Below are 26,915 nucleotides of genomic sequence, written 5' to 3'. Positions count from 1 at the left end.
GAGACCTCTGCGAATAATTTGGCACCCAGAAAAAAAACACCTGACCTTCTTAAGTAAGGTCAGCACACATTAGCAGGTGCTGGACTAGTGCCCTGTCCCCAGTGTGCCAAACTGCATCGGAGAAACACTGATTTGTAACATGAAACAGCTTTATTTAGTGTTGTTACTGGTTAAATCACTGGGTTCTGTTGTTTTGTAGAGCAGGAGACAATAGCTGAGCACACATTTGCAAGTGCTGGGCAAGCAGGCCGTCTGTGACGTGCTGAACAGGGTAGGAGAAACACTGAATTGTAAAGCTTTACTTTGTCCGTTTGTTTTGGAGAGGAGGAGACCTCTGCTGATAATTCGGCTCCCAGTAAAAACCTCCTGAACATCTGGATCTTAAGTTATCAGAGAAAAACGGTGAGCAGAAATCAGCAGGTGCTGGGCTAGAGGCTGAAAGATGGATGAAAATATTTGTCACAATCAGGGCCCTTAGAACCACCACTGACTGAGACATAAAACAAGAGGTAAAAACATACATTGACCTTAGTTTATGCTTAAAAGAATAATACTATAATGAATTAAACAAGCATTCCCATGGGGATACTATCAGCACCACAAAGCAACTATGATTGTATACCTACCACTACAGTCTCCTGTGGACAGTAACAACACACTTGTCCTAGTTGTCATAGCTTTTTTAAATGAAGGGAGGCAGTGAAAAAGATGTGTGGTGCTGTGAGAGGAGCCCTCGGGAGTCTGCATCACTTTATTTTGCAGGCAACCGGTGTAAATTCAGCAGAGGACGGCTGCTACAAACTAATGTTCCTGAATTTAAAGTCATCTGTCAATCACAGCTCAAATGACTGGCTCTCTAAAACAGGTTAACAGACCTAGACGGTGTGTTGGGAGATGATAATCACAAGTCACTCCTGCATTAGTGCAATCATCAAATGACATAATAGTCAAATTATACTGTTACTCATTGTTTTTGACCTCCTTGACAGCTGAGTTGTAGTTGTAGGCTGGCAGGGTGCAGGAGAGCAATTTAAATGTGCACTTGTACTTTTAAGAGTTTGGGTTTAGTATCATTGGTATAACAATATTGGATTTCTCTCTTCCAGTGCAGCACTGACTGTAAAATGCACTCAGCAGAGGTGTCTGTGTTCATTCTGTGCTTGGTGACTCTGCCCAACCCAATCACTGAAATGAATGTTGGCATTGTAAGTTTCAGCAAACCACGGATATGTTACATTTGCATGTTATTATGTGGCAGATACATTTAAACTTTCTATTTTAACAAAGCTGTGGTTGATGTGTGATTAGGTTTTTTGCACAAAAACCTTTTGGTTATGGTTAGGAAGATCATGTTTGTCTTAAAATACCTGATCTGGATCCTGGCATGAAAAGCAGCAATATCTTGGTTCAAAAACAATTACTTTTAGTACCTTAAATGCTGGAAAGACAGTGACAGTGTAACATCTAGTCCCTGAGTTTAGTTATGCTTTTCTGTCTTTGTGAATTTTTGGTTACTTCCTGTTTTATTTTGTACTTACCTCTGCCTCTCATTTCAGATATTCACTTCCTGTCCTCCTGTGCTTCCCGCCTTGTGTGATTACCTGCCCCGCCCTGATTAGTGTCACCTGTGTCCCATCATCCCATCTTCCCTTGTCTATTTAGTCAGTGTGCTTCCCTTTGTTCTCTGCCAGTTCGTCTTTTCAGTTGTCTGTAAGCATCCCAGCCTTTTTCCTAGTGTCAGTTTATAGTGGTTTTTGATCTAGTTCTGTTTTTCGACCCTGATTTCTGCCCCAGCGAGTGGATACCTTCTACCTTATCTGACTGCCCACTCATGTACCGAACTCATTTCTGCATTACAAGGATTATTGATTTGAACATCTGCTGTGTTGAGTCCTGCTTTGAGTCCAAACTACCGTCGGTTTTAACAGACAGGTTGCTACAAAACACCCACGTCTGGTGCCTAAAAGTCACTGGACACAGAGCAACGATTTGCTGAATCACAACTGGTTTTGTTGTTTGTTGGTCTCAAAGAGTGGTCTGCAACTTGGCAGGCATTTTGCCCAAGTGTCAGTCAATCAATTTATTTGTCACATGAAATCATAAGAGTGCAATTCACTGAAATGTGGCTAGGATCTTCAATGATTCTCCTGGTCTTATTTGCAGGTGTAAACATCCTTTAAGCAGGGTAGAGCAGCAGCTATAGCACGTTCAGCTGAATGAACCACTCTTTGCAGGGCCTTGAGGTCCTGTTTGGTGCTGTTTCCTGCTGTGATGTTTCCTGTCAGGTCGCTCTCAATGATGCAGGAGTAGAAATTCCTCAGTATCTGAGGGGATACCTGGAATTCCCTCAGGCGCCTAAGCTGCTTTGTTGTTCTCACCACTGAGTCAATATGCAGCACCCAGCTCAGACCCTCAGTGATGTGAACATCAAGGTACTTGGAGGGACCCATCCTCTCCACCATGAAACCATTGATATTATCAGGGGACATAGTACCTTTGCTGTTTCCTCCCAAAGTCCACTATCATCTCCTTTATCTTGCTGACGTTCAGGAGCAGATTCTTGTTCTGACACCAGCGGGTCAGGTCCTCTACGTCCCTGTTATTGTCATCTCTTCCACCTCATGACAAAATTAGCTCATACACTATGTCACTTTTTGCTGACATGATTTGCATAGAAGGGGTAAATGTTACAGATTTGTGGTTTGTAGAAACGTACAATGCCAACATTTCCTTCTGGCACCTAAGCTGCTCTGCCCACTCCTCATTCATCCTATCTGAACCAGAGGAAAACACCCAAAAATGACCTGTACAAAAGTATTTTCTCTTCACAAATAATTACAAATGAAATTCAGACACTTTAGGTAGGATGTAAGGATTGGATTTTACCACCTTGTGTGTCTTAAATTCACTATTACAACTGTCAGCAAAGCATGGTGTATTAAAAAGCTTTGTCAGCAACAAGACACTTGGATCACATCTGCCTTATGAGAGTAGTATCTTTTCTTACCATATACAGTGTTACAAGAAAACGAAAAACGGTCCCCATGCAGCTTGAATTCTCTTCACAAGCTACCAAAACCCTCTGGGATGTTTTAAAAGTGTCAGTATTATAGTGACACGCAGAGAAAGGAAAGCTGTGTTGAGCATTTTTATTTTCTAGGATTAAAAATGGATCACGCTGGTTTTACATGAATCGATTAATTGAGCAGTCATCGCAGCAGGGCTCAGTTTCAGGATGGTCTACCTTTCATTTGCCATAACAAGGACACCGTGACGAGGATGTCTTCCTGCTGCTTTCAGGGCCCTTTGTGACATTTGACTAAAACCTTCAAAAGCCTCAAGACAATGCAGGCCCAACCTGCCTTTATGTTACCCTGTTGTCTTCTTTCCCAGTGAGCTATTTAAATCAGCATCTTCTCTGACACCTGCTATCTGACAGCTCGTCACAGTTTACAGGCTGTTGAAGAACACACCGACCCCCATCTTATGAATGCAAAGGTGCTGCAGGGGTGAATGTCGGCTTGTGAATAAGGCACACGAGTGACCCTCTGTGTGCTCTCATGAAATGACCAAAAAGAAGCCTGGGTGGCTGCAGCCATTAGCTCTCACAAAAGCCTTGTTCCTTTGATACCCCCGTAGGCCGCTTATCAATACAACTCAAGAGTCGGGCTTAGGGAGGAACCTGGGGGAAGATCCTGCTCTCTGTGTTGTGAGGCGTTAGTTGTATAACGAACATCTCACTCTGCGCCTCTTGATAGAAAATCAGGAGGTAGGATTATGCATATTAGTGATCCCCCTCTGTTCTCTCGTCTGCTTTCAGGGCTTAATGTTAACATCTGCCCACCGAGAGCCACAGATGAGCTGGAAGCTCGTAGTGAATGTCTTCCATTCAGATGATTTATCTGATCACTATAATGGACCATGCATGTTATTTAGATGACATTATAATGGAGTCTGAAGGGGAGAAAAGCTCCATGGCGTTGAGGGAAGCTGAGTCACGGAGGCCTACAGCACCTGATCTTCATCAGACGGAGAGAGACTTTACAAAAAAAGACCTTTCCTTTTTGAAGTCACTAAATTAGCAGCGGTGTTTTTCAGTCCATCTTATCAGCCAGTATTCAATATTAGCCATTTTCCAATTTCTATCTGTAGCAGAACCACAGGAGCAGAATAAGTTAAACCCCCCCCCCCCCCCATTTCTTCATGTATTTAGACCCTTCAGCTGTTTTTTTTTATAGTTATAAAAATCCATTTGCTGTTTAAATGTGTAACAGTGAGTTTAGAGAGGCCACAGGGCACGAGCAGAGGTGTAGGAGCTTTGGGAGGCGGTGAGCATTCATTATTTTTCATGCTCTGGGTGAAAACTCTGCTTGTGTGGGCTGGACTGGTAGTATGGTGAAAATGTGCAGACTTCCAGGGAACAATGTGAGGCCACAGGATGCTTTGCGGCAGTTAAAAAACTCTCATTCAAACAAAACATATGTAACTGAGGATAAAATGAAACCAAATACAACCTCTGTTTGGATGTTTAACCCTCCTTGTGGCCTGTGAAGCCAGTGAACCTTACTGGCAAAATACTCTAATCTGATCCTCACCTTCAAGGTAACGTGGCGACTGTATGGTGGGTGTGGTGGCAGCAGTGTAGGCTGCTCATAGGATGGCTCCCCCTGGTGTTCACTGGAAACCACATCTATACTGAGACTTCTTTAGACAGGTGACAAATGAAAAGGTAAAAGCAGGATAATTAAGTGTAGAAGACCAGATTATACCACATACAATAAATTCACATTACTCTCCATCACCATCATTAATTAAGCAAATGAGGGAACGTCTATGGCTGTTTTGTGGACTCATAGTGACCTGACAAGAAACATAAGGCTTTTTCCTTTTAATATTTGTTGATTGTACTTTTAATAGTAACCAAATTCTATGTTGCTCAGAACGAGCATGAAGTATGAGAACACCAGAAGCTTAAACATCTTACTGACTTCCATATTTCTGCTTTAAAAGGGTAACTTCAGTGTGTTTCAACCTGGACTCCATGTTCCCATGTTTTTGTGTCTAAGTGATTAATCGGAGCAGCAAATTTTGAAACTGGTTCAGTTTCGAATGACAGCGCTGCAAATGGCGGTGGTGAAACAGGCTGCAATGTAAGCACTCAGGGCAACTGTGCACTGTCAATTTACCTCGACTAAAAGTGCTTGTTTTTGCAACTGACCGGCTCAGATTGTTGTTATAAGTGTCTGACAACATTATGTAAAGGATCCCTACAGAAATAGACCTTTTTGTTGAAGAGTAAGGTCCTTTTTGTTTAACCAGAAACAGGCCCCAAATTGCCATCGCCAAACCCACCAGACTCCATTTAAATAAATGTTAATTCTAACATTGAAAAACACACTTCATTCAAAGCTGACAGAAACTAAATAAAACTGACAAAAGCATTCTTGGTTTGTCTTTCCACTGTTCAAACAGTCACCAACTCTGATTTGGTTAAGCCTCAGTGTGTAAAAATGGTGAGTAACAGTGACATCAGCGGTCAAATTCTAGATTGCAGCACTCACTCGCGCTCACTCACTCACCCCTCCCGTCGGGTAAGTGACGGTGGCCTCATAGGACAAAAAGTCTTGCGCAGACAACAGTTTTTCGAGTTTTTCAGGAGTATCTAGCGACAAGGTGAATATTTTTTTGGGAATCTAAACCATGTTACGATATGTTATAGCTTAGCAGGTTATCTGTGAGGTGTATCTGATATATCTGTTAGGAGTGTTTTATTTCTTTTTGTTTTGGTAGCACGAGCATTAGCACAGTAATGCTAAAATAACACGTTTTATGTGATAGTCCACTTTGATGTGAAAATATGCTGGCTCTATACATGCTAAAAATACAGTTTTTTTTAAATGGAGTCTGGTGGGTGTGGTGATACTGACTTTGGGGGTGTTTCTGGTTTTAAAAAAAGAAATTTTACTCTTAAACAATGAGGTCTAGTCTATCTCTGTAGGGATCATTTCAATAATGTTGTCAGAGACTTATAATAATAATAATAATAATGTGAGCCTGTCAGTGGCAAAAACGAGCACTGCCCACAGAGATTACATTGCAGCCTATTTCGCTTTGCTGTCTCTCAGTACTGGAGCAATTTTTAAAAGTGGTCTTCATTAGTCACGCAGACACACACAAAAAGACAAAACAGGGTCCAGGTCTGAAAATGATGAAAAATGTCTGAAAAATACCCTTTAAACATGATGTTTCACTTGATGTGACCCTAAATCAGGGATAGGCAACATGTGGCTCTTTAACAACTCTCAAATGGCTCCCAGTGGTCATTTCATTATTTTTTTTAAGATTTTAATTTTCATTTATCTTTGTTGTTGGCCTGAAGAAATTCTTTTAACATTTCATCAACTAAAATGTGCTTCATTCATGTGCAGCCTTGCACCTTTTCCTCTATATTTTGCTGACCCTCAATAGTGTTGACTAGTCCTTCGTCTCCCAGCTAGGCTGCCTATGGAATCCAAATCCAACAAGAGTAATTTTCTTTGAGGAAAACAGAGAATTTAATTGTGCCAGGACAGATTTGTTTACTTTCACAGCCAACACTGGATAGTTCAGGTACCAAAAATCATATATAGCCCACTGCAAAGTAAAAACATATTGATGAAATGCTCATTTAGACCTGTTAAGTAACCACAAGGCCATGCTGAACACAGGAAGAAGTGCGGCATAAATTAGATGAACCTCTTTTGGGATCTAAATATGAATCAAGAAAAAAAAAAAGAGGTGATATTCTGTTATTATTGTCAATAAACCAACACGTGGTAGTTTCTGAGCACTTTTTTGAACTTTCCTGTCTCGTTTGTGGCATTTAGCCCTGAACCCATTGGTTCCTGATGATGATGTAAATGTTTAGAGACAGGTCACATATTAAATGTTATAAAAGATGAACACTTATCATGAACAGCTGGGCTCATTCATGTGTTTTTAATCATTTTGGTGCCCTATAGCTCAGAGGAATAAGTTATATAAGGCGTTGGCTTCACACCAAATAGGACCAATTCATTGATCTGTGGATCTTGCCTGGGCTGGAACGAAAAATACAACAATATCGCCCCTCTTCTTTCACAGCAGTGATACACACTGATTTTACAGACTCTCCAGTTATTGGACAATAAAACTGACAACATAAGGTACAAGATATGATCATTTAATTGTTGATTATCTCTCAGTACAGAAATATTTTTCTTTTTAACATTCTTTCTGTAATTCAAGTTGGCAGCATTGTCTTGATTTTGAAGTGGCATTAAAAGAAATTTCCATAAAGCCTAGCAGTGAAACTGCCCATCATCTTCCCTCGGGTAACATTAGTACACAAACATGCCATTTCTGTACAAGAACCTTTCTTCACAACACAAATAAATAGCATTCGTTTAAATGTGGCACGCTAGCGGACTCGAACATTCAAACAGGGAAATAATCAAAATTGGGAGAAAATGGTGCAGATGATATGAGAGCTTGATAAAAAAAACCCCAAAACAAAGTAGATTTGCATGACTGCTCGACACAGAAATGGTCTGAAGTAGCAAAAGACAAGTGCCCGGAGCTTGAATATCTTAGCAGACGCAGCAGAGAGCAGAAACTCTGCATTTCACTCTGATTTAATCCCAGATGTTTTTTCTGTGTGCTTTTAGTTGCTGTTACAAACTACACTGATAAGCCAAAGTGTTTTCATTTGAACTTTCCTCTCCTCATTTTCCATTTAAGAAAGACAGGAAACAAGATCAGTGAAAAGCTTTCCACACAAGTCACTTTAAAATCGAATTTTCACATGAATTACTTTCATAAGCAACTGTTCTTATGTACAACGTTACCAAATAATTAGTTCCTTCTAAGATGTTTCTGGACATTATGAAACCATGAGCCAATACTGCTTATTATCGTTAGACTAAAAATTAACTTAATGTAAGATTTAAAAAAGGAGATCAGGCCCATTCCTCTGACTCTTGTTAAACATTAACAGCTCTGGCACAGGGTTATGTAATCGGTTATCAGTGTACATCAAACATTATTGTCCCTCGGTAAAGTACAAAAGACAAGCGAACCTGAACAAAGCCAACCATACTCCACAGATCAGACCAAAAACTGCAGGTACACAAAGAAAAGGAAATCTAACAGCCTTCAAAACAAACAATATGTGTTAAAAATGTTTTTAAAAAAACAAAATAAATAAGACAATCAAAGGGACAAACTCAATATTTGGCAAGTAAGCACAACGTCAGTCTGTAAACAAAAACATAATCACACGAGGAGACAAACGCCCCCCAAACTCTCCTTGTCGTCAGAGATCACTGGTCTGTTGGAGGAGGCAGTGGCTCCATCAGTCAGGGCCAAGTGGAATACTGTACATACACGTCTCCTCCGCCCTCCACACGCAGGCTGTGCGTCTCTCCACCTCCCTCACACCTCCAGCTACAACTTGGCTAAATAACAAAGGGCAATCGAGGGGGGCCTCTGTAGACGACTGAGGTGAATACTCAAAGAAGGGGCCCATTTACAGCTCGATACATGCAAAGATAAATTCCCTTCTCGGCTCGATTCCCTCGTGGTACAGAGGCGTGCTTACTACCGGATTCTGGTGAAGAGGTTCAGCACCGACACAGATTCCTAAAAGACGGAGGAAGGCAGAGCAAAGAGGTAAGAAAAAAAGACTACTGGGAGTAAAAAGTAACAGACAGATGAGGAACAGAAGAAGAAATCTTAGACGTAAAGTGAGAAATGAAGATAATAAATACCTTAGTAGATCTCATCTTGCTAAAGACGTTCCAGAACCGAAGTGTTTCATCTCCAGCTCCTGTCACAATGGCTTCTCCGTCAGGGGACATGGCCTGAAATTTAACTCATTGTTAAACACTGTATTTACGGTATTATTACAAAGGATGCACCGTTCTGACTTTTCAGACTTGGTACTGATAACTGGGCTTTGAATATCAGTTGTTAGCTCCCTCAGTGATGCAGTCTACCAATGCTGTGCTGACGCATGACGTAGTACGCTACGTGTAATGAGATGTAAATATAGAATTGACCTTTCGCTAAGCCCCGCCCCTTTGTGATGGTCAGTCAAGCTGTCGGAGTAAGCATGGAGCCCACACTGTAACTAACTGCACTCCCTGAAGAAATATTATCATGTTTTTGGAAAATGAAACAGTGATTCCAGAGAGCAGCAGACAGAGGGGTCTACAGTCTGTGTTTGAAGGATATATCCGGGATGTCAAACTGACTCAGCAGCAACAACAGGTTAAAAAGACAAAGATAGTTAGAAGCTAAAGCCGAACTATAGGCTACAGATCACAGTGTAAAAGTGAACCACCACATCACTGCTGATCGCCACACAACACAATGAATATAAAGGGAAACTTTGCTGATACTGAACCAGCTGTGTGGCATCGCAGTGTGTGCAGATGAACAGTGTTTGGCTTCGCCCCCGTGCTGCTGCCAGCACCTGGACCTCCACCGCCAGACGGGCAGGGATCTCCAGGGAACGTAAAACAACGTTCATCTGCACACAATGCCATGACACACAGCTGGTTGAATATCAGCAAAGTTTCCCTGCTTCCCTTCACTGGTTCCTGTACAGCAGGGTCGGTCTTTGTTTCACTGTTATAATCATTAAAAAGCAAAAGCAGCATGTGTATACATTCAGTAGGCTATATCTTCAGTAGCTAGCTAGCTAACCCTACACTTTTCAAGGTTTGATTTTGGTTTTGGAACAAGGAAGAAACATATATCTTTTTCCAACCTCTCCAGGTAACGAGTATCATTAATACACGACGTGCCCCAGGCACAACATTTAGCTCCAAATCCACAAAACCAGCCTGAAAATGAAGGAAATCTGAAACGATTGCATTAGAGTCAATGGAGCACAGCTGTGTCTGAGCAGGCCCAATGCTAGGTTATGATTGGCCAGTCTCCGTTTAGGGGCGGGACTTAATAAAGAGTCGTTTGAAATGAATAGATCTGGCCCATTGTCTCACTGTTTCATTTTAGATCCCTTCTTGTGCAGGATGCTTTATTCAGACATTTTATGGTCATATTTAATTCTCTTCCCTTGATTTGCACAGAAAAAGGAGAGTTTAAATTATTTTTCAGCACCATTTCTTTCTTTTAATTGTTTTATTAAGCACATTTTCCCCCTTAAACTAGATTAACTTGGGACAATATCTGCTGACTGACAGGTATAAATACACAAAGCGTATACTGACCAGGTAGAGTACTCTGTAGGAATGTCCAGTAAGTTTGGCCACTTGAGTCAGAGAGGGATACTTCCACACCAGGATCTGGTTCTGAGAATAACCGTGTGTGCTGACCTGCAGAAAACAAACAAGTGTTTTTACATATTTACTCCGGATGCTAAGAAAGCATTGTTAGTTTGATAAATGTTCATGTATACTGTCAAACACAATTCAATCACAATGCTTATAGTACAGAGAGACTGGGAGCAATGGTCAACAGTTTTCTTCAGCCAACTTTTCAACAGCATTGTCCAAATGAAAACCTTCAGGTGACTCACCAGTTCATTGGTGTGCTTGGACCAGGCCAGGTTGCAGACCTGAGAGCCGGTGTCTGTGCACTGTAGAGGCTGGCCGGTCAGAGTGTTCCAGAAGCGGATGCAGCGGTCTGCGGTGCCGCCTCCGGAGGCCAGCAGGCCGTGCTGGTGGGGAGACCAGGCGATGGCCTTCACTGCAGCCAGGTGCTCTGTGTACTGCTGCACCGGGAGGACACTCGAGTGGTTCCACACAAGTAACTGCAGGCGGCAGGTTGAAACAAGGAGGGGGAAAATGTTTAAAAAGTGGTCGTGATAGTGACGTGTAGCTCACACAGGTGAGATTCTCCATCTACATACCTTGTTGTCATTTCCACCCGAGGCTAGCAGCTGGTGGTCTGTGCTCCACTTGAGCCCACAAACTTCCTGTCTGTGTCCTTGGAGACGGCGCTCCGACTGGAGAGGTGGGGCTCTGATGTCACGCTGCAGGATCACCCGATCGCGGCTCCCAGACGACAGCTGGTCCGCATTCCATGCCAATGCACCTGGCAGCAAAAGAAAGAAATCAAAGGGATGGTGATTCATCGGCCATGAATGAGAGATGTTGCTGAACAACTGTGTGAAAATTAATGAAGGTTGTGATATTTAACTCCTGCGACAGTCTCCGCCTTCATCTCTCCAGCGACCCAACTCACCCACTCTGGCCGTGTGTCCTTCTAGTACGGAGAGCTTTTTCCCTGCTGCTGCATCCCAGATCTGCACATAGCCTTTATGAGTCCCCACCGCCACTAGGTTACCCTAAACATAAGACAGTACACTTTGAGTATCATATTGACGTACGTAGAGTCTGTAATGACTTCAAAAAAGCATCCACAAAAAAAAAAAAAAAAAAAAAAAAAAAGAACCAAAACAAGGACAGGAGTTTTAAATAGCATCTGCACACCAAAGCTCAATTTGCATCTTCACTAAATGTCAAATAACAACCATTTTTCATGATGGATCTTTGTCAGGTCCATCTGTGTAACTTCAGCCATTAGACGGATCTGACATTAAACAGACGTCACCGTGCCAGCCCATGAGTACAAAGTCCGTGTGTTGTCCCTCTGAGACCATGTGTGAATAGTGCAGGTAATTGTGTGGAGGATTTACAGTGAGTGAGTGAGTGAGTGAGTGAGTGGGCGTGTTGATGACATTTCTATTATGTGGCTCGTGCAAAACCAGAAGAAAACAAACATCCGAGGGTGAAGAAGAGGGTCATTATCATGAAGATGGCAACAACAATGTCTAACTGGACAGACAGCCAGATTCAAGAACTTCTGTTGGCAAAGGCTGAGGCTGAAATTGCCAGACAGATTCAAGGACTGGTAAGAGACTCTTGTTCACATGACCAGAGTGTAATCTGCATCATTTCCTGCCTCCTGCACGCTCTACCTAAGTGCCACCCCTCGCCAAAACCAAACAGAGTATTTCCAGTAGGTGAGAATGCTTCTGACCTGTTGTGTGCTACATGTGTGAAAGGGAAAAAAAAATGCAAATATAGTGAGGGGACACGTCAAACGAGAGTGAATCTGGGGATGGCTCTTACTTTCAGTTTCGCTGGTGAGCAGCAGCCGACAATCCTGCTTAGTGTACCTTTAAATGTAACTTAACAACAATTTATAAAGATAACAGATGACAGAGAGACTCACCCTTTCTGACCAGCCCACTGATGTTACAGAATCTCCTTCTACAGAAAGGTCACATAAACGTGTCACCTGAAAAGATAAGGAGGAAGTTCAATTACACCTTAAGACTCTTTTATTAAACGTTTGATACACAACCAGTGAAACCTTTAACGAGAGATCCAATGTGATAAGAAACAGTATTTGAGAGAGAAATATATACTCTTTGATCTTTTTCAACCACAGTGAAGACATCTGCTGGATGCCTCTCTGTCTTACTGCTTTGCTCGATGCACTGTTTTGTGCAGATCACAGATCACACACACACACACACACACACACACACACACACACACACACACACACACCTGGCTGGTGCAGGCGCTCCACAGGTAGACGCAGGTACCCAGTCCAACACTGAGCACATTCAGAGAGGACCAGTCCACTAGGTTGAGGTAGAAGTCGTCTTGAAGCTCTGGAGCATCCAGGACTTTGAAAGGAATTTTGGATATTTTGCGTGTAGGTTTCCTTGGCGACCGCAGCAGTTTCTGGCTGCAATGCACAACACAGTTTAGTAAGGACTATGATGCTTCTTCTCCAAAATGGAGGAGATGGATGGCAGATGACATGGAAAACATATTACCTGTTACTACTGACAGGTGATAGAGAATATGGAGAGACTGTGTTTCCATCCTCTTCTGGCAGAGCCCTCTTAGTACTAACAGAATACTACAAAACACAAACAGATTACTGATGCAGCAAAAACTCCCCATGAAAGTAATAAATTAAAAAATATTTTGAAAGAAATGTTAACTGTTTTACACTAAAAAGGCTTCTCTTGGCAGGAGTAGATGGCTGCAGACGGCGGTCCTCTGACTGGGGGTCCTGGACTTTCTCGATGCCCGCTCCTAGCAGCTCGTTCTTCAGCAGGGCCGAGTAAGCCAGACCGTCCGCTGAAGGCAGAGGAGGAGACAGAGGGGAAATCAAACCGGGCTGTCGGAATGATTAAGTTCAAACACTGCGCTCCCTCTGCAATTTTATAGCTCTCTCTCTCTCACATCTCTAAAGATCAGGGAGAATTTTTCACAAAGCTTTGTTTAGTCCTTATCTCCAGTTTCCACAGGCCTGCCGAGGCTTAGTAAACAACAGAAGGTCAAATTATCAACTTTGACTGGAGCAGACAGAGATACCTGTAGAAACAAGCTGGGAAAGGCGTAATACTCACACCAGACACAGATACACATCACAGTAGGATAACTCAGGGTTACATTACCATCATGATAGTTGTTCTGTAATAACTAAGATGCCTAGCAAAAGGTAATTCTGTAATACACAAGAAAGGCGGCCATCTCTAGAGCTGCAACCATCATCTGCAACAATTTTGATAATCAGCTGGTCATTTTAAGCCCTATTCACATGGGACTAGAATAACCTGAGGACCTCTGATCATCTGTAATGACTTCTGAGGTCATCTGTGATCTTAATCCCATGCAAATCCACTATGCCCATAATTTTTCAAATAAAAATTCCACAGCAAATTAACTACCATATTTTGCCAAACACAGAGGTTGTGTGATAATATTAGACCGGAGCAAACAGGAATCTTGATGACAAGGTGTCATATTTAGGTTTTCTGTTTTCTCTGTGCCTCATTTCTGCCTCTTTTCCAGTCGAGATTTACAGAGGGTGTTTCTGCATTTAGAAATGAAAGTTTTGAGGTTGGTTGCAGCCTCTCAAATTAGAATATTTTCTAGATTCCTTATTTTTCTACAGTAGCAAATTTAATATATTGGGGTTTTAGACTGGTAGTAGCACGAAACAATACATTTAAGACATTTGATAATATATTTTTTTTTGCAATTTGCGGGCATTTTATAAACCAAACAAGCAATGGACAATCAGTAGGTTATACGATTATGAAAATGAATGTTAGTTTCAGCCCTAGCCATCTTCAATACATCACAGTAGCTCTGATCTGACGAGAAAAACACACCCTGAAAACGATGAAGCATGTTTTCTTTCAGAAATCAACCACATAGTCTATGTAATAACTGCATAATGAAGCACTTTATGTCAGAGTCTTTGTAAAACATCTGCCAAACAAGCAGGTAGAAGAACAGTTCAAATGTCTGCAGCATTGTAAGACACTTTATCATGTTCTGTTAACTTGTTCCATGTCTAGTCTCTGGATACAAAGTTGGATTAATTACCTTTGTTGCTGTCTGTTGTGCCATCTTTGGTTTTTCTGTTTTGATTGTGCGACTTTTCAATTTCCTGCATCAGAAAATCGAATGAATTAACAATCACTGAAAGCAGTTACAGACGAGCAAAAGAAGAATGGTGAGGGGTGAGGTTTTTTTTTCTTCAACACTGTGATCTTGAGAACACTGTTCATTTGGTAGGGAAGACAGTGAAGTCCTGGGTGTAATGCAGCAAACTCACATTGATGCGGTGGAAGTTGACACTCCAGTTGGCTCCAGCCCGGGAGGGAATAAAGCGATCGCCATGCTTGCTCGGGGAGGACAGGGGGGAGCTGGTGGGTGTCAGAGCTCGCACCGCTCCTACCGCTTTCTACACAAGTGGAGAGAGGAGAGAGCGTTTATTGGCTGCAGGCCACAGGCCTTGGACAGTGAAAAGTGAAAACGTGGTAATGAAGATCATTTAAGTGGCAGATGGTGCATTTGTCTAAGGTGTTAACAACAGGAGGCATCATTCACAAAACCCAGTCATTTGGCTGGTGAGGTCTTGTTTTCACTCAACACTCGTGACATTGTCAAAAGGAAGAGACTGGCCTGTTAAAGCGTATTTTCCTCCAACACACGGACAGTAACACCATCATTGTGCATCTTAAGTCCTCTGTTGGTGAACAATCCTCTTTGCGAGGGGCTATCATTGTGCTTTAGTAAAGATAAAGACCTAATCACATTAGTGATGCTAGTTTGAAATGTAAGCCTTGGCTATGTGACGCAGGTTCTGTTCATTTTTAGGAACTATTTGTTCAAGAGCTGAACATGAAGCTCCTGAATGTAGAAGTGTATACTTACTATGGGGCTTGCGTTCTCATTTTGAATGTTGATCTGCCTGAGCAGCCTGCACTCATAGTCCTGATCCATGATGCCTGAAAACAGGACACAGATCAACACAACTATAAAATCATACAACAGTTTCCTCAATGTACACGTCAAAGTAAACAGACACTGATGCTCTGATCGTTATGACTTGCTGACTTCTGATCAGTCTCTTTGACCATCTCTGACAGCTGAGCGTATTTAGCTCATAAATAACTGTTAAGCAAACTCAAATACAACATCATCGTGTGGGATTTTTAAATGAATGACTATTTGCAATGGGTCAATCAATCAGTGAATCTATTACCCATGGTGAGGACTTCCAAAACTATACATACCATTATTCACTATGTAAAACAGAGAAAAGAAGCAACTGTTCATATTTAAAAAGATGGAACCTGCAAATGTTTGGCATTTAAATTCAATTAATAACTTGTAAACAAACATTGCAGTTAATTTAATTTCTACTTATGCGCTTATTTTATTTTACATCTATTTTAATATCACTGTGTTGTTGTCGATGGGGGGAAGTGTGGGTGATGTTTTTTGTCTTTTATGAGCTGCTGGACATCTGAATTTCCCTTCGTGGATGAATAAAGTTCTTTCTATTCTATTCTGACAAACCTTGAACGGATCATCACCATTTTATTATGAGTTTTCTGTCGATGAACTAATTGATTATTTGACTAATTGTTTCAGAAATACTGCGTTGTACTACATGAGTAAATGAACGAGTGATCCACATTTGCAAAGTTAATAATGACGGCTAACTGACAAGCTGTGTAAATTCATCACAGGACAAAAGAGTACCACGCTTATCAGAAGACAAACGTTACAGTCACCCTCAGGTAATACTCCTGTAAATAATGGCATGGCATGAACAGATCCGTCGATAAGATGACAAAGACAAACCAAACAGCTGTTGTACTCTAACGTCAGTGCCTTGATTCAAACCGCAGTTAAACGAACTAACTGTGGGCAAATCTGTTAATAAATGACAGTGACATTAGTTTTAGTGCATGTGATCATCTACGAGAGAGCTTACAACACATACGTTATCTTTATAACCACTAACTTTAGCCGCTTATCCTATGTAAAACCATCCTAACTGCTGGTATTTGCTTGCTGGCTCCATGAAACAAACACACAGCTGTGGTGGTTATTGCTAGGGTGTAATCGTGACGCTGAAATGATTTAAAAACCCAATAATTCAATCATCCAGCATACAGAGCTATATGCTAATGCTAGCTCAGCTGGCTGACCGAACGTAACGTTAAGCTATACTAGCTATCCGGCTAATGCATTAGCAACATTGTTTGTTCACAATCTACTGTTATTTTAACACCTACCGGGCCCGGATAAACTACTCCCGTTGCGTGCCGTTGACTTCCTATTCCCAGTGGTGTCAATTCCAGTTGAAACGTCTTCTTTTCTGCGTTTTACTTTTTAAAACAGAGCATGTAAGATACAATTGTTTTCTTTTGCCGAACGTTCAATTTGGGCTCGCAAAGCACCACGGGAAGGATGTGACGTCGCTGTTTTTTGAATCACACATTCTGCGTTGCTAAGGAAACGTGTCACAGTCACAGTAGACTGCCTCCCACATCTTCAGCAGACTGAAGAGAAATCACGGGAAACAATAAACATTTGACGAATTAAACATGTAGCTTTCATCAGTCACTTCGTTATGACAGTATGAACATGTTCAAATGTCACTTTTCTTTTTCTTGTGTTATTTTTTTAATGTAAATGGTGATAAATGTAGGCTAGTCATTGTTTAAACCAAATGATCAACTGAACCAGCACAAATGGGTGATAAAGCCTGTGCTTTTCATGAATAACTATACAGTGGACAGCAATTGTTGAAGGTATCTATGCAGTGGACACACGTTGCACTGTCACTGCCTGCTGTCAAACAATACTGAACCAACCATCATTAAAGGGTAACGTCAGTATTTTTCAACCTGGACTCTATTTTCCCATGTTTTTGTGTCAGAATGAAAAATAGGAACAACCATTTTTGAAACTGGTCCAGTATTGAGTGAGAGTGCTCAGCTGGCAGCGGCAAAATAGGCTGTAATGTAATGCTAATGGAAAATTGTGCATCGTTAGGCAGTAATTATAATATACATTGTGTTAGGTTCAGATTGTTATTTAGTGTCTGAATACCAGTATGGAAAGGACCCTACAGAGACAGACTTTTTGTAAAGTCCAGTTCAGACCAAAGACTTGTGACGAGACCAAACCGTTTTAGAACCTTGCAGAAAAAATTTGCAGCAGTGTGATCTGCCCGTCTGAGTTTGAATCAAGCTGGCTGATGGTGTCACCTGCAACTCTGGTCATATCACCGGTGGCTGGCTTTCAAACATGAGGCACGTCGTCTGCTTCGACAGCCAGTCTGCTTGTAGTGAAGTCTGCTGGTCAAGTCAAAATGGCCGCAGACCGGTTGTTGGCTTGCTGTGGCACATGCTCTGTCTGTATTTTAAGAAGCTATAAATAATATTAATTCAGCCACAACATAAGCCTGAAAATCTGGAAATCAGAACGGAAGCACAGAGAGTTGTTGCATAGAGATGATACACCATCTCATCTAGTTGCATTGGTGTGAACCAACAGGTTTTTAGAGCGTTGCAGAACAGTGCATTGCAAGTTGCTGCCTGTTTCAACTTGTCCCGTTGCAAATCTTTGGTCTGAACTGGGCTTGAAAGAGTAAGATCCTTTATGTGCCTAGAAACGGCACCAAAGTCACTATTGCCAAACTCTCAATACAATTATTTTAACATAATAAAACACGCTAGATTTTTCGTCGACAGAAACAAAACAAAGCTCAGAAAAAACTTCTTGGTTTGTTTTTCCACTGTTCCAACAGTCACCGACTCTTGTTTGGTGGAAATAAATTGTTATTCACCCAGTTAGATGTAAAAATATGCTGGCTCTATACACGTTTAAATTACTGTGTCTTTAAATGGAGTCTGGTGCATTTGCTGATAGAGATTTCAGGGCTGTTTCTAGTTAAAAAGAACAATTTTTCTCCTTAACATAAAGGACTATTTCTTTTAGGATGTACATTGATGGTGCACAGATGCCCTGAGTGGTTACATTGCAGGCTGTTTTCAGCTACAGCACTCTCACTCAATACTAGACGGCTTTCAAAACTTGTTGTCTTCATTAGTCACTGAGACACAAAATGTGGAAATACAATCCAGGTTGAAACACACAAAAGTTTCCCTTTAGATACACAAATTACAATGAAGATTTTAGGTGTTGACAAATCATTTCTAGCAAACAGATGACACACTGCATCGATTTACAGTATCTTTCAAATGGCTTTATTAGTAAAAAAAAGAAATGCAAGTGAAACAAATATAATCTGACATGAAGTAAAAACAGACTAAACACATTTCATGTGCAAAAGGTTTGAAATAAAGACACATTCAATGACATAACATGGTTGTGGTACAGACTCCTGACTGCTGAAATCAACATTCTGACAATTTCACAAGAGACTGAAATTTCAGCTACACTGACAAAACAAGTTGTATTCAAAAATCCTGTCAGGAGTCTTGGCCCACAGCTTATCTAAAGGAATCTGATTCAAAGTGCCACAGAAAAGGTACAGTAGGTTCAAGTAAGTTATTGAAATTCTAATTTTAAAAAGCCCTCAACACCCAGTAAAGTAATATGTGCAAAAGTATAGTTTTTAAAACTAAAGAGTCTAAATGCACTATATGAAAAAAATACATACAGGGATAGCTAAATAAAAAGTCTTTCTCAATGGGTGGCTCAACTCAGCAGATCAAAGCGCCCATGCAGTTCAAATCTGGACAGTAAATACTGCCAAAAATGTTCTAAACTGAGCACTGTATCTAATAATCATAAAAGCTTCTTTACACAGCATATATTTATTTGATTAACATTATGAATATGCATTTTATTCTTGTTAAGCCCAGTTGTGCTCGTATTACAAATAGTCCTGAAAGAAAGTCACAGCCGCAGCTCTACAGCACGAATACAATTAGGCTCCCTCAAAATCACATTGTCTAAAAGTACAGTATGTCCAGTAGAAAACAAAGTATAAAACATGTTTTATACAGACAACCAATTAACCAAGGCAAATCTGAAAATGATATATGATACAGAAAATGGCTTGTAAAATCCCATAAACCAAAAATAAGACAGTGTCGACTTTTTCCACAGCCTTGTGTAACCTGTAATGATCGACGTAAAAGAAATAATCAACACGATCCGTTACTCTGCACGGACTCAGATACTCAGAGCACTGAGGATTTAAAAAGCATGTGTGCTTATGATAATGCCACGGCTTTTAAACCGGTGAGGAGTGAGTGATGGAATGGCAGGGTGAACTAAAATGAAAAATAAAGTACATGTGGACACAGGACGCCAGTCTACAGGGAGGAGGTATCTCTAGGCATAAGTTGCAGACCATTGTTGACCTGGAAGCGAGTTTCATCTGATATACCGTACTGCTCCAAGGGGTCCTGTGGAGGAAGGACAAGATGAGTAAAGACTGTGAGACAACAAATGCTCAGACTGCACAGAGCCCTGTTATTGAAGCAGAATCAAAGTTTATATTAAATGGTTACCTCGGGTTGTGAGACCTTTGAGAGTTCAGCCTCCAACAAATTACAGTGAAGGTGTGTGGAACTTAAAGGAGCTCTATATGACATTCAGAGCAGGCCACTGTTTGCTATGGAAAGATGTAGTGGAGTAATGGCATCCTGAGCAGAGAATGAAATGCTCTGAACGGTTCAAAATTAGGTGCAGGAATCAGAACGAAACCAGTTTCATGTTGGTGGAAAGGGGTGTCAGTGTGTTGTAACCCAAGCTTCTTTGTCCGATGTTGTGGAGGACGGTCAGGCAGTGGGTGCAAGTTCAGGCTTGTGAATTCCTGTGTGTGTAATTCAGGCCCCCAGGAGGTGTGCCAGACTTTAAAGCCAATTTGAGGTCCATTACATGATGCCACTGGACACAAATGGACTATCTGTCTGTAAATCAGTGTATACAGTTTTTGAGCATCACAACCCCTGGGAAATGACTCGATCAGAATGTATTTGGTCCGCAAACATTTTGAAAGTCTACAAGAGCCACATGATTAAATCATTTTATCTCCATTCAAGTTAGTGGAGCGCTAAACTAGAAGTAGACGGCTTGGCTGAGAAGTCCCTGGTGCGCCTGCTCTATGGGCCCAGTGATGTGGACGATCCGGGGAATTCATACCAACGATGTTTGGCTTCATGCGCTACTGAGCAGCTTTCCTTGGAATGAACGGGACCCCAGTTTCTTTACTCATCCATGTATGTATCCCACTGCCTAGCTCATTGGTGCCATGTTGCACTGTGCTCATATATGATCTAGATTTGTCTCAGTATTATTTGTGTGAACAAATCTAAAGTCTGTGATAAAAAAAACATCCTTCAACAAATACAAAAAGAAATGTGTGTGTCCCCCCCCCCACCCAAAAAACCCCAAACAAAAAAAAACGGGTTTGCAAAAAAATCAAATTCCAAAAATAAAATATCTCAGAACACATTCAATTAATTTCTGAATAAATGAAAAGCATTTGTGAATATCTTCTTAACATTTACAACTTCTGAACAGATATTTGTGAATCTCAATACTAACCTGTCTCTTTTTTTAATTTATTGAATTTGCTTATTTGCAGATCTCTTTTATATGTGCAAAATAGTTTTCTAGTTTACAAATCTTTTTTTGTATTTGTGGACAGTGTTTTATATTTATTTATTTACAGATTACGCATTAACACGGGGGTCGTCAATCTGTTCACACAAATAATACTGAGACGCATTGATCTCTATATTCATACTACGGTTACCACTGATATCGGGACAGCGTAATCGCAAAGGCGTAGCCGCCACCCTCTGGTTTTCCTCCAACTAGCAATGTTAGCTTTGTTTATTGAGTTGCACCATTAGCTGCTAACTGCTGGCTCAGCCACCTCAATGTTGAAAACTGTGCGCAGACAATCCTGCCCCAGAATCATAGATATGCTCTAAATGTCACATTGAGCGCCATTAATAAGCAGCTCTTCTTCCCAGGCTTTGCTATGAACAGTTTTCATTGAGAACTATTTTCGAGGTCTCTGGGTCATCCTGAGTGGTCAGGAAATTGTTTCTAAAAAAGACATTTTTTAAGTGTTCTCTCTGAGCATCAAAAATGAAATTCCATACATCTCTTTTGTTTTTGGGATTGTTGCATAAATCAAAAAACTAAACTGCTGAATCTTCATGTTCCTGCACTGATCTACCCATCTATCCCGTGTTGATAGTGATGATACTGAGCATGTCAGTGAGTCAAGCATGGCACAAATACAATTCACACTTAAATCCTATGACACTGTTGGGCAGAAGGACCATCTGTGTGGCATTCAGTGCACTAAGGTGCTGCTGTGACTGGTCTCACCTTGCCAGTAAGCCTGTGGATCTCAGTTCGATAGAATATCAGGTTCTTCCTCATGAACTCGTAACTGCAAAAGATAACGACATCACACGTTAATTTGACATTCGAAGGAGAGATCATCCTGTCTGTGAACTGTTAGAGACGTTTCTAGCAAGCACTTCTAGTTTCCTTTTTTTTTGAGTCACTTGAATGCATCACCTGACCTGGCATCTCAGGAACCTTTAATTAAAGGCAGGTGTGCTGAAGTGATTGTGGAGCTAGAAGATGCCACAGTTACAGTCTTCAACCAACGAGTGTTTGGTTAATCCTGATTTTTGATTTTGTTTTGATGCGACAGTCTACACAATCAGTTTATAGCTTCATCCTGCAACTCAATCAACTCTTTAACCACCTGAAGCACCCTGGATCATCAAACAGTGAGTACAAACAAACAAAAGACAGTGAGTTGACCATATCTCCCGTTATGCCATCTGTGGCATCTGTGGGTGGCTGTTTTGGACTTACTGGAAGTCACAATAGGAGCAGTATGGTTTTGTCAGTGGACATAAACACAAGGTCAAGCAGTGATGACTCAGTTGAAATCTGTTCAACACAAGTCACATTGTTGACACTGGAAACAGCAACATCATTCATTTGGGACGGTTTCACCATGTGAGTGTGACTGGAGGCTAAGACACAATGAGGTCCAAGTTGTTCTGCGCAGTCACTCAAATAACATCTCACTGCACACTGAGACACATTCAGCTGTAGGGAACACAGTGTCTATAATGTGCATTCACATGATCATAGTTTTGTAGTTAGGTTGGAAAAATACAGACATACTGCCTTTTTGTATTTTATATTACTTATTAACCATATAGGAAAAAAATATATAGAGCAAAAATAATCCTGTATTGTTAAGTGTTAATATTTTAAAAACATATGGACAGAAATGTATTCTTTTGTTTTTATCTGACTAACTAAACCAAAAGTGTGATCTCAAAATTGTTTTAAGTATCAAACCATACATTTTATGTACCGTAACACCCCAAGGTGCAGCTCTTTCATCATCATTTTAATATAATCTTCTTCTTTTCTTTAAAATGTCAAAAATGATGACAAAATTACAACTTATCAGAGCCTGAAGTGATGTTTTAAAGGAATATTTCACCCCTCAAATTACCATTTGTCTCTAAATCGCTCAAACGGTGTTGTTTTGAATTCTTGAGGAAAATGTTTTTCTCACACGTCTCAGTGACAGTGAAGGAAGATTCCAAAAAAGAGGAAATTCTTGATGAACTGAAGTCATACACGACCGTATTTAACAACAGCAAAACTAGATGAAAACATCTGTTTACAAACTCTAACACAACTTGAGCAGTATAATCCAATTTTCATTAATCTCAGTCGTATGTTCAGTACTTCCTACACACAGTCCTTTCCAACAGGGAACTGAACTGAAAGTGAAACTTACCTATGCCTTCTAAAAAAAAAAGGCCACACTCCATTGACAAAAACAGTAATTTTAACTCCCTGAACAGTGGAGTTGTTGGTTGACCACTACCTTGATCAGTTAGTCTTTAATGAATTCGAACTACCTCTTAAAAACACCAAAGTCAAACTGTGGCTACGGTTACATGATGGCTTCTCATTCAGAATGAAATAAATCTGAATGAAATCAATTAATCAATCAGTTAAAGTTTTTCCAGGTAGTTTACATGAGAAATATTCAGATCAGTTTAATCGCCTTTATTCGGGTCTGCGCAAGGTTTGGGGCAGGGAAGGTTTCTGATTGGATAGGGGGCGGGGCGGATGTTACGTGTTTACGTTTAGCGGAAGAAAACACTGTAGTACTCGCTCTGGATAACAAGATGCTTGACGCCACCGTTCTTAGTGCCTTTTTCAGGCTTGTTTTGCTTATATTCTTGAAGCAGCAGTACGACAACAACCTTGTTCTGCTAATGTCTGTTGAGGAGGAGAAGTCTTTTTCAATTGGAATGACCGTTTACATGACCACTTTTTTTTTTTTTTTTTAAGATTATTTTTTCTGGCTTTTTTGAATCTAATGTATAGGACAGAGTGAAATGGGGTGAGAGAGAGAGCAGGGGGTGACATGCAGTAAATGGTTGCAAGCCAGACTCAAACCTGCGACCACTGCGTCGAGGCATTGCCTCTGTACATGAGGCGCCGGCACTAGCCACTACACTACCGACGCCCCTACATGACCACTTTTAATCGGAATGGCCTTTCATTCTGAATGAAAGTGGAATTAAACTGTCCATGTAAATGTACTGACTGACACAAACAAACTTACTGATGGAGGCAGCAGGAGAAAGGTCTGTCTGTTTGGGAAGTACTGAGCTAATGACTGGATAAATGAGTCTTGGGCTGAATCAATCTACATGTCCATCCTCTGGACTTGTAGACTGAGCCCTCGCAGACTTCAGTTGTACGATGTGTGATGTATTTACCGTCATCACGTAAAGTCTGCGAGGCTGATGGGCAGCCCTCCAGACTGTTTTACTTGTTGCTGTGGAAATGTTTAATTATCGCTGCTACCATATTCATATATATGTCATATAAGTTGATGAATAGTGCTAAACTCATCTGTTAATACAGATAACAAGATACAGTATAAATCCCATGTATAGCCTTTTCTGTGACCAAACAAAAATGCATTAATACACCTCTATGTAACATACAGGCTACACATGTACAAAAACAGAAATGTTTGTAAATAAGGACAGGACTATAACTTAATAACTTGTGCACTACTGACATTATTAACCTTCCTTTGTTGTTTTTTGGACCATTTTTTTTTGCCTATTTCACTGCGCAGTCTGATAGGCTGCAATAATAAAATGCATTTTCAGTCTTTACAGCCTAGACTTATACTTATCTCTGTATCACGATGTGGTTAAATATTACCTCTGGCCTACACAATTCAAGTAACATTTTAACAGGCCATCCATCAATAACTCTTTTACACATTCATAAGATTCTTTTTCGGCGATTGAAAAACCCACAATTTCACGTCCATATTGCAATGAATTGGGGGTTATTAAATCAGTCTGCACCCCAAGCAGACTCTCTGGAGGTTTGCAGGAAGTCCTCTTGAGGCCCCTTGTGGACTGGGTGAATTGTGGATTTGGAGCCCTAAGCACTCCCGCACTTCCAGTGAACACGACGATATAGCGTGAGTTGTTGTGTGAGTAGAGTTTGTAATTGGATGTTCTGATAATAGTTTTGCTGTTGTTATACATGGCCGTTACACATGAAGAATTTCCACCATTTTTTTTTTTTGGATTCTTTATGAATGTAACTCAACATGGGGTTAGTAATTGCTTTACAAATGATCATTTGGGGTAGTGAAGTATTCCTTTAAACTGCACTACCATCAGCCATAGAACTCAAAGAATGCAGCTTGTAATAGAAGCATTTGACTTGATAATTGACTGAAATGACTGATTACCAAAATTGCAACCAGTTATTGTTCTGTTAGTTACTGCCAGGTCACAAAACATATGTATCACATCGTGTTGTAATACGGTCAAAAAGAGAGGGTCCTACCTGGCCTTGATGATGGAGTCTACCCACTCCCCACACTGCTCCTCTGAGTCACACTCAAACAGATATTTCCTCTCTGCTTCATCCAGAAACGCTACAGAGAGAAACACATTAGAAATTCATCACATAAATGCACTAACGCTAACTGTAATATAAAGTCATAAGTAATTAACTTTGATCCATTTTTTTTGTGCTGATCAGTGACATATAAACAATACAGTTTGAATACCATCAGCACAAACGTGAGTGACCACTCATTTCCACTGACTTCAAGGATTTACAACCAGTCAGTCAGCATGTGAGGAAGTGTAGGTGAGTCATGTTAATGTACTCACCAATAGAGAAGGTCTGGCTGTCCTCCCTCTCCACCCGACACTGCTCCAACAGCAGAGCTCCAATTGGCTGCCAAATAAATAATGACTTAATGATGTTGCCCTTTACAAGCAATGGTTTCACTTTCTCATGAGGCCAGACAGTGAACACATGAGGAATAGATGCTGTAACAGTACAGGCAGGTGTTCAAATATTGATTCAACTCACCTCCTCCTCATCAGTCCGGAAATAAAAGAGGAAGTTGACGATGAGTTTCACCAGCCTCTTCTTTACAACTGTGTCACAACAAAGGGGAACTGAGATCAGACTTTACACAGACAGCAGACAGATGGTGGGTGACATTAAGTGTGTGATGGCTGCTGTTGTAGCATTAGCTGCTGCCCATGTTACACGAAACGGAAGTGGGTGTGATAAGAGCTCGGTGTGAGATAAACCGTGTTACCGTCTCCTTTCTTGGGTCCTCGCATCCCCAGCTCGGCTGCCATCTCTGACGGCTGGCGGCTCAGAGACACCAGCTCCTTCTCGTTGAAACGCATCACGGTCACTGACGCAGTAAAACACAGGTTGGAGGGACAGTGAGGCTACAACCGAGCCTTTCCCACCGACAACATAATAACGGAGTCAGATAACTATAGTGTATAGAGACGGTGACGTCGAAACTGTCGGTTAACCGTCGTCCTGTGTCGTTATCTGGTGTTACCAAGATGTGGCGGAGTGTGTTTGGTCATTTCTGCGGTCAGGCAAACACAGCGGAATCACTCCTCTCCTTCATGGTACACACCGGACACACACTGGCAGACACTCCTCACTGGTGGTAGTACGGTGCTCGGCGAGGGTCAAAACAGGCGAACAGTGGTTCTCAAACTGTAATACTTTCACTATGTAGCCTGATGTAGTGACGAGGTAATATATAGCCTCCTGAGACAAGAACTTTACTTTGGTAGGCATTTTTAGTTTCTCCTCGCTATGTGGGATCAGTTGGACTCGATAAGTATAAAAAAACTAAACATTGTCAATGATAATTCAGTCCCAATGTCCTCAAATGAGACGAAGATATAGCTAGTCTCAATGTCAAACAAGTACTTACTAATTAACAGTGTCTTAGCTTGTTACTGTTGCTATACAAAACAACAAACATTATTGATACAAATAAACAAGTTTCAGCTATAAAATGTGATCGGGTTTTGGACCTTGTCTACTTTTGTGCCAGGATTGGCTGCAGACTAATTTGGCAGAGATGGCCGCCATCTTGTTTTTATATGGATAAGTGTGCTCTTACTTCCAGTAGATGGCCAAAAAAGTGTCAATGACTGAGGACAAGAGGCCTAACTTAAG

The 26,915-nt window shown here is 41.0% G+C and overlaps 2 protein-coding genes across 2 annotated transcripts; both read right to left on the bottom strand.

Annotated features, from left to right (window-relative positions):
- Positions 1-7,185: 7,185 nt before the first annotated feature.
- Positions 7,186-16,775, bottom strand: LOC125902382 (fizzy-related protein homolog). Its single transcript, XM_049598690.1, has 14 exons — positions 16,613-16,775; positions 15,240-15,313; positions 14,638-14,766; positions 14,406-14,469; positions 13,018-13,148; positions 12,839-12,924; positions 12,564-12,747; positions 12,223-12,288; positions 11,230-11,332; positions 10,895-11,079; positions 10,562-10,795; positions 10,254-10,358; positions 8,787-8,879; positions 7,186-8,658 (listed from the first exon to the last, which is right to left on the bottom strand). The coding sequence occupies exons 2-14, from the start codon at positions 15,306-15,308 to the stop codon at positions 8,617-8,619; spliced, it is 1,491 nt and encodes a 496-aa protein (XP_049454647.1). The 5' UTR covers positions 15,309-15,313; positions 16,613-16,775; the 3' UTR covers positions 7,186-8,616.
- A 1,794-nt stretch (positions 16,776-18,569) lies between these two features.
- plekhj1 (pleckstrin homology domain containing, family J member 1) lies at positions 18,570-26,400 on the bottom strand. Its single transcript, XM_049598701.1, has 6 exons — positions 26,023-26,400; positions 25,788-25,855; positions 25,583-25,649; positions 25,251-25,341; positions 21,705-21,768; positions 18,570-19,762 (listed from the first exon to the last, which is right to left on the bottom strand). The coding sequence occupies exons 1-6, from the start codon at positions 26,114-26,116 to the stop codon at positions 19,670-19,672; spliced, it is 477 nt and encodes a 158-aa protein (XP_049454658.1). The 5' UTR covers positions 26,117-26,400; the 3' UTR covers positions 18,570-19,669.
- Positions 26,401-26,915: the final 515 nt, after the last annotated feature.

This window comes from Epinephelus fuscoguttatus, linkage group LG15 (genome assembly GCF_011397635.1).
Source record: "Epinephelus fuscoguttatus linkage group LG15, E.fuscoguttatus.final_Chr_v1".
In the NCBI taxonomy this organism is placed as follows: domain Eukaryota; kingdom Metazoa; phylum Chordata; class Actinopteri; order Perciformes; family Serranidae; genus Epinephelus; species Epinephelus fuscoguttatus.
Note: the sequence above shows the minus strand (reverse complement) of the source record. Positions and strands in the feature narration are given on the sequence as shown.

Coding starts and splice junctions, on each gene's coding strand:
- LOC125902382 (XM_049598690.1), bottom strand. CDS start 15,308: ATGGATCAGGACTATGAGTGCAGGCTGCTCAGGCAGATCAACATTCAA. Junction 13,149..14,405: donor CACAACAGACAGCAACAAAG/GTAATTAATCCA, acceptor CTCTGCCTTCAG/CGGACGGTCTGGCTTACTCG. Junction 10,796..10,894: donor CGGGTGGAAATGACAACAAG/GTATGTAGATGG, acceptor TGCCGCCTGCAG/TTACTTGTGTGGAACCACTC.
- plekhj1 (XM_049598701.1), bottom strand. CDS start 26,116: ATGCGTTTCAACGAGAAGGAGCTGGTGTCTCTGAGCCGCCAGCCGTCA. Junction 25,342..25,582: donor CAGCCAGACCTTCTCTATTG/GTGAGTACATTA, acceptor TTCTCTCTGTAG/CGTTTCTGGATGAAGCAGAG. Junction 19,763..21,704: donor TCCACAGGCTTACTGGCAAG/GTGAGACCAGTC, acceptor CTTCCTCCACAG/GACCCCTTGGAGCAGTACGG.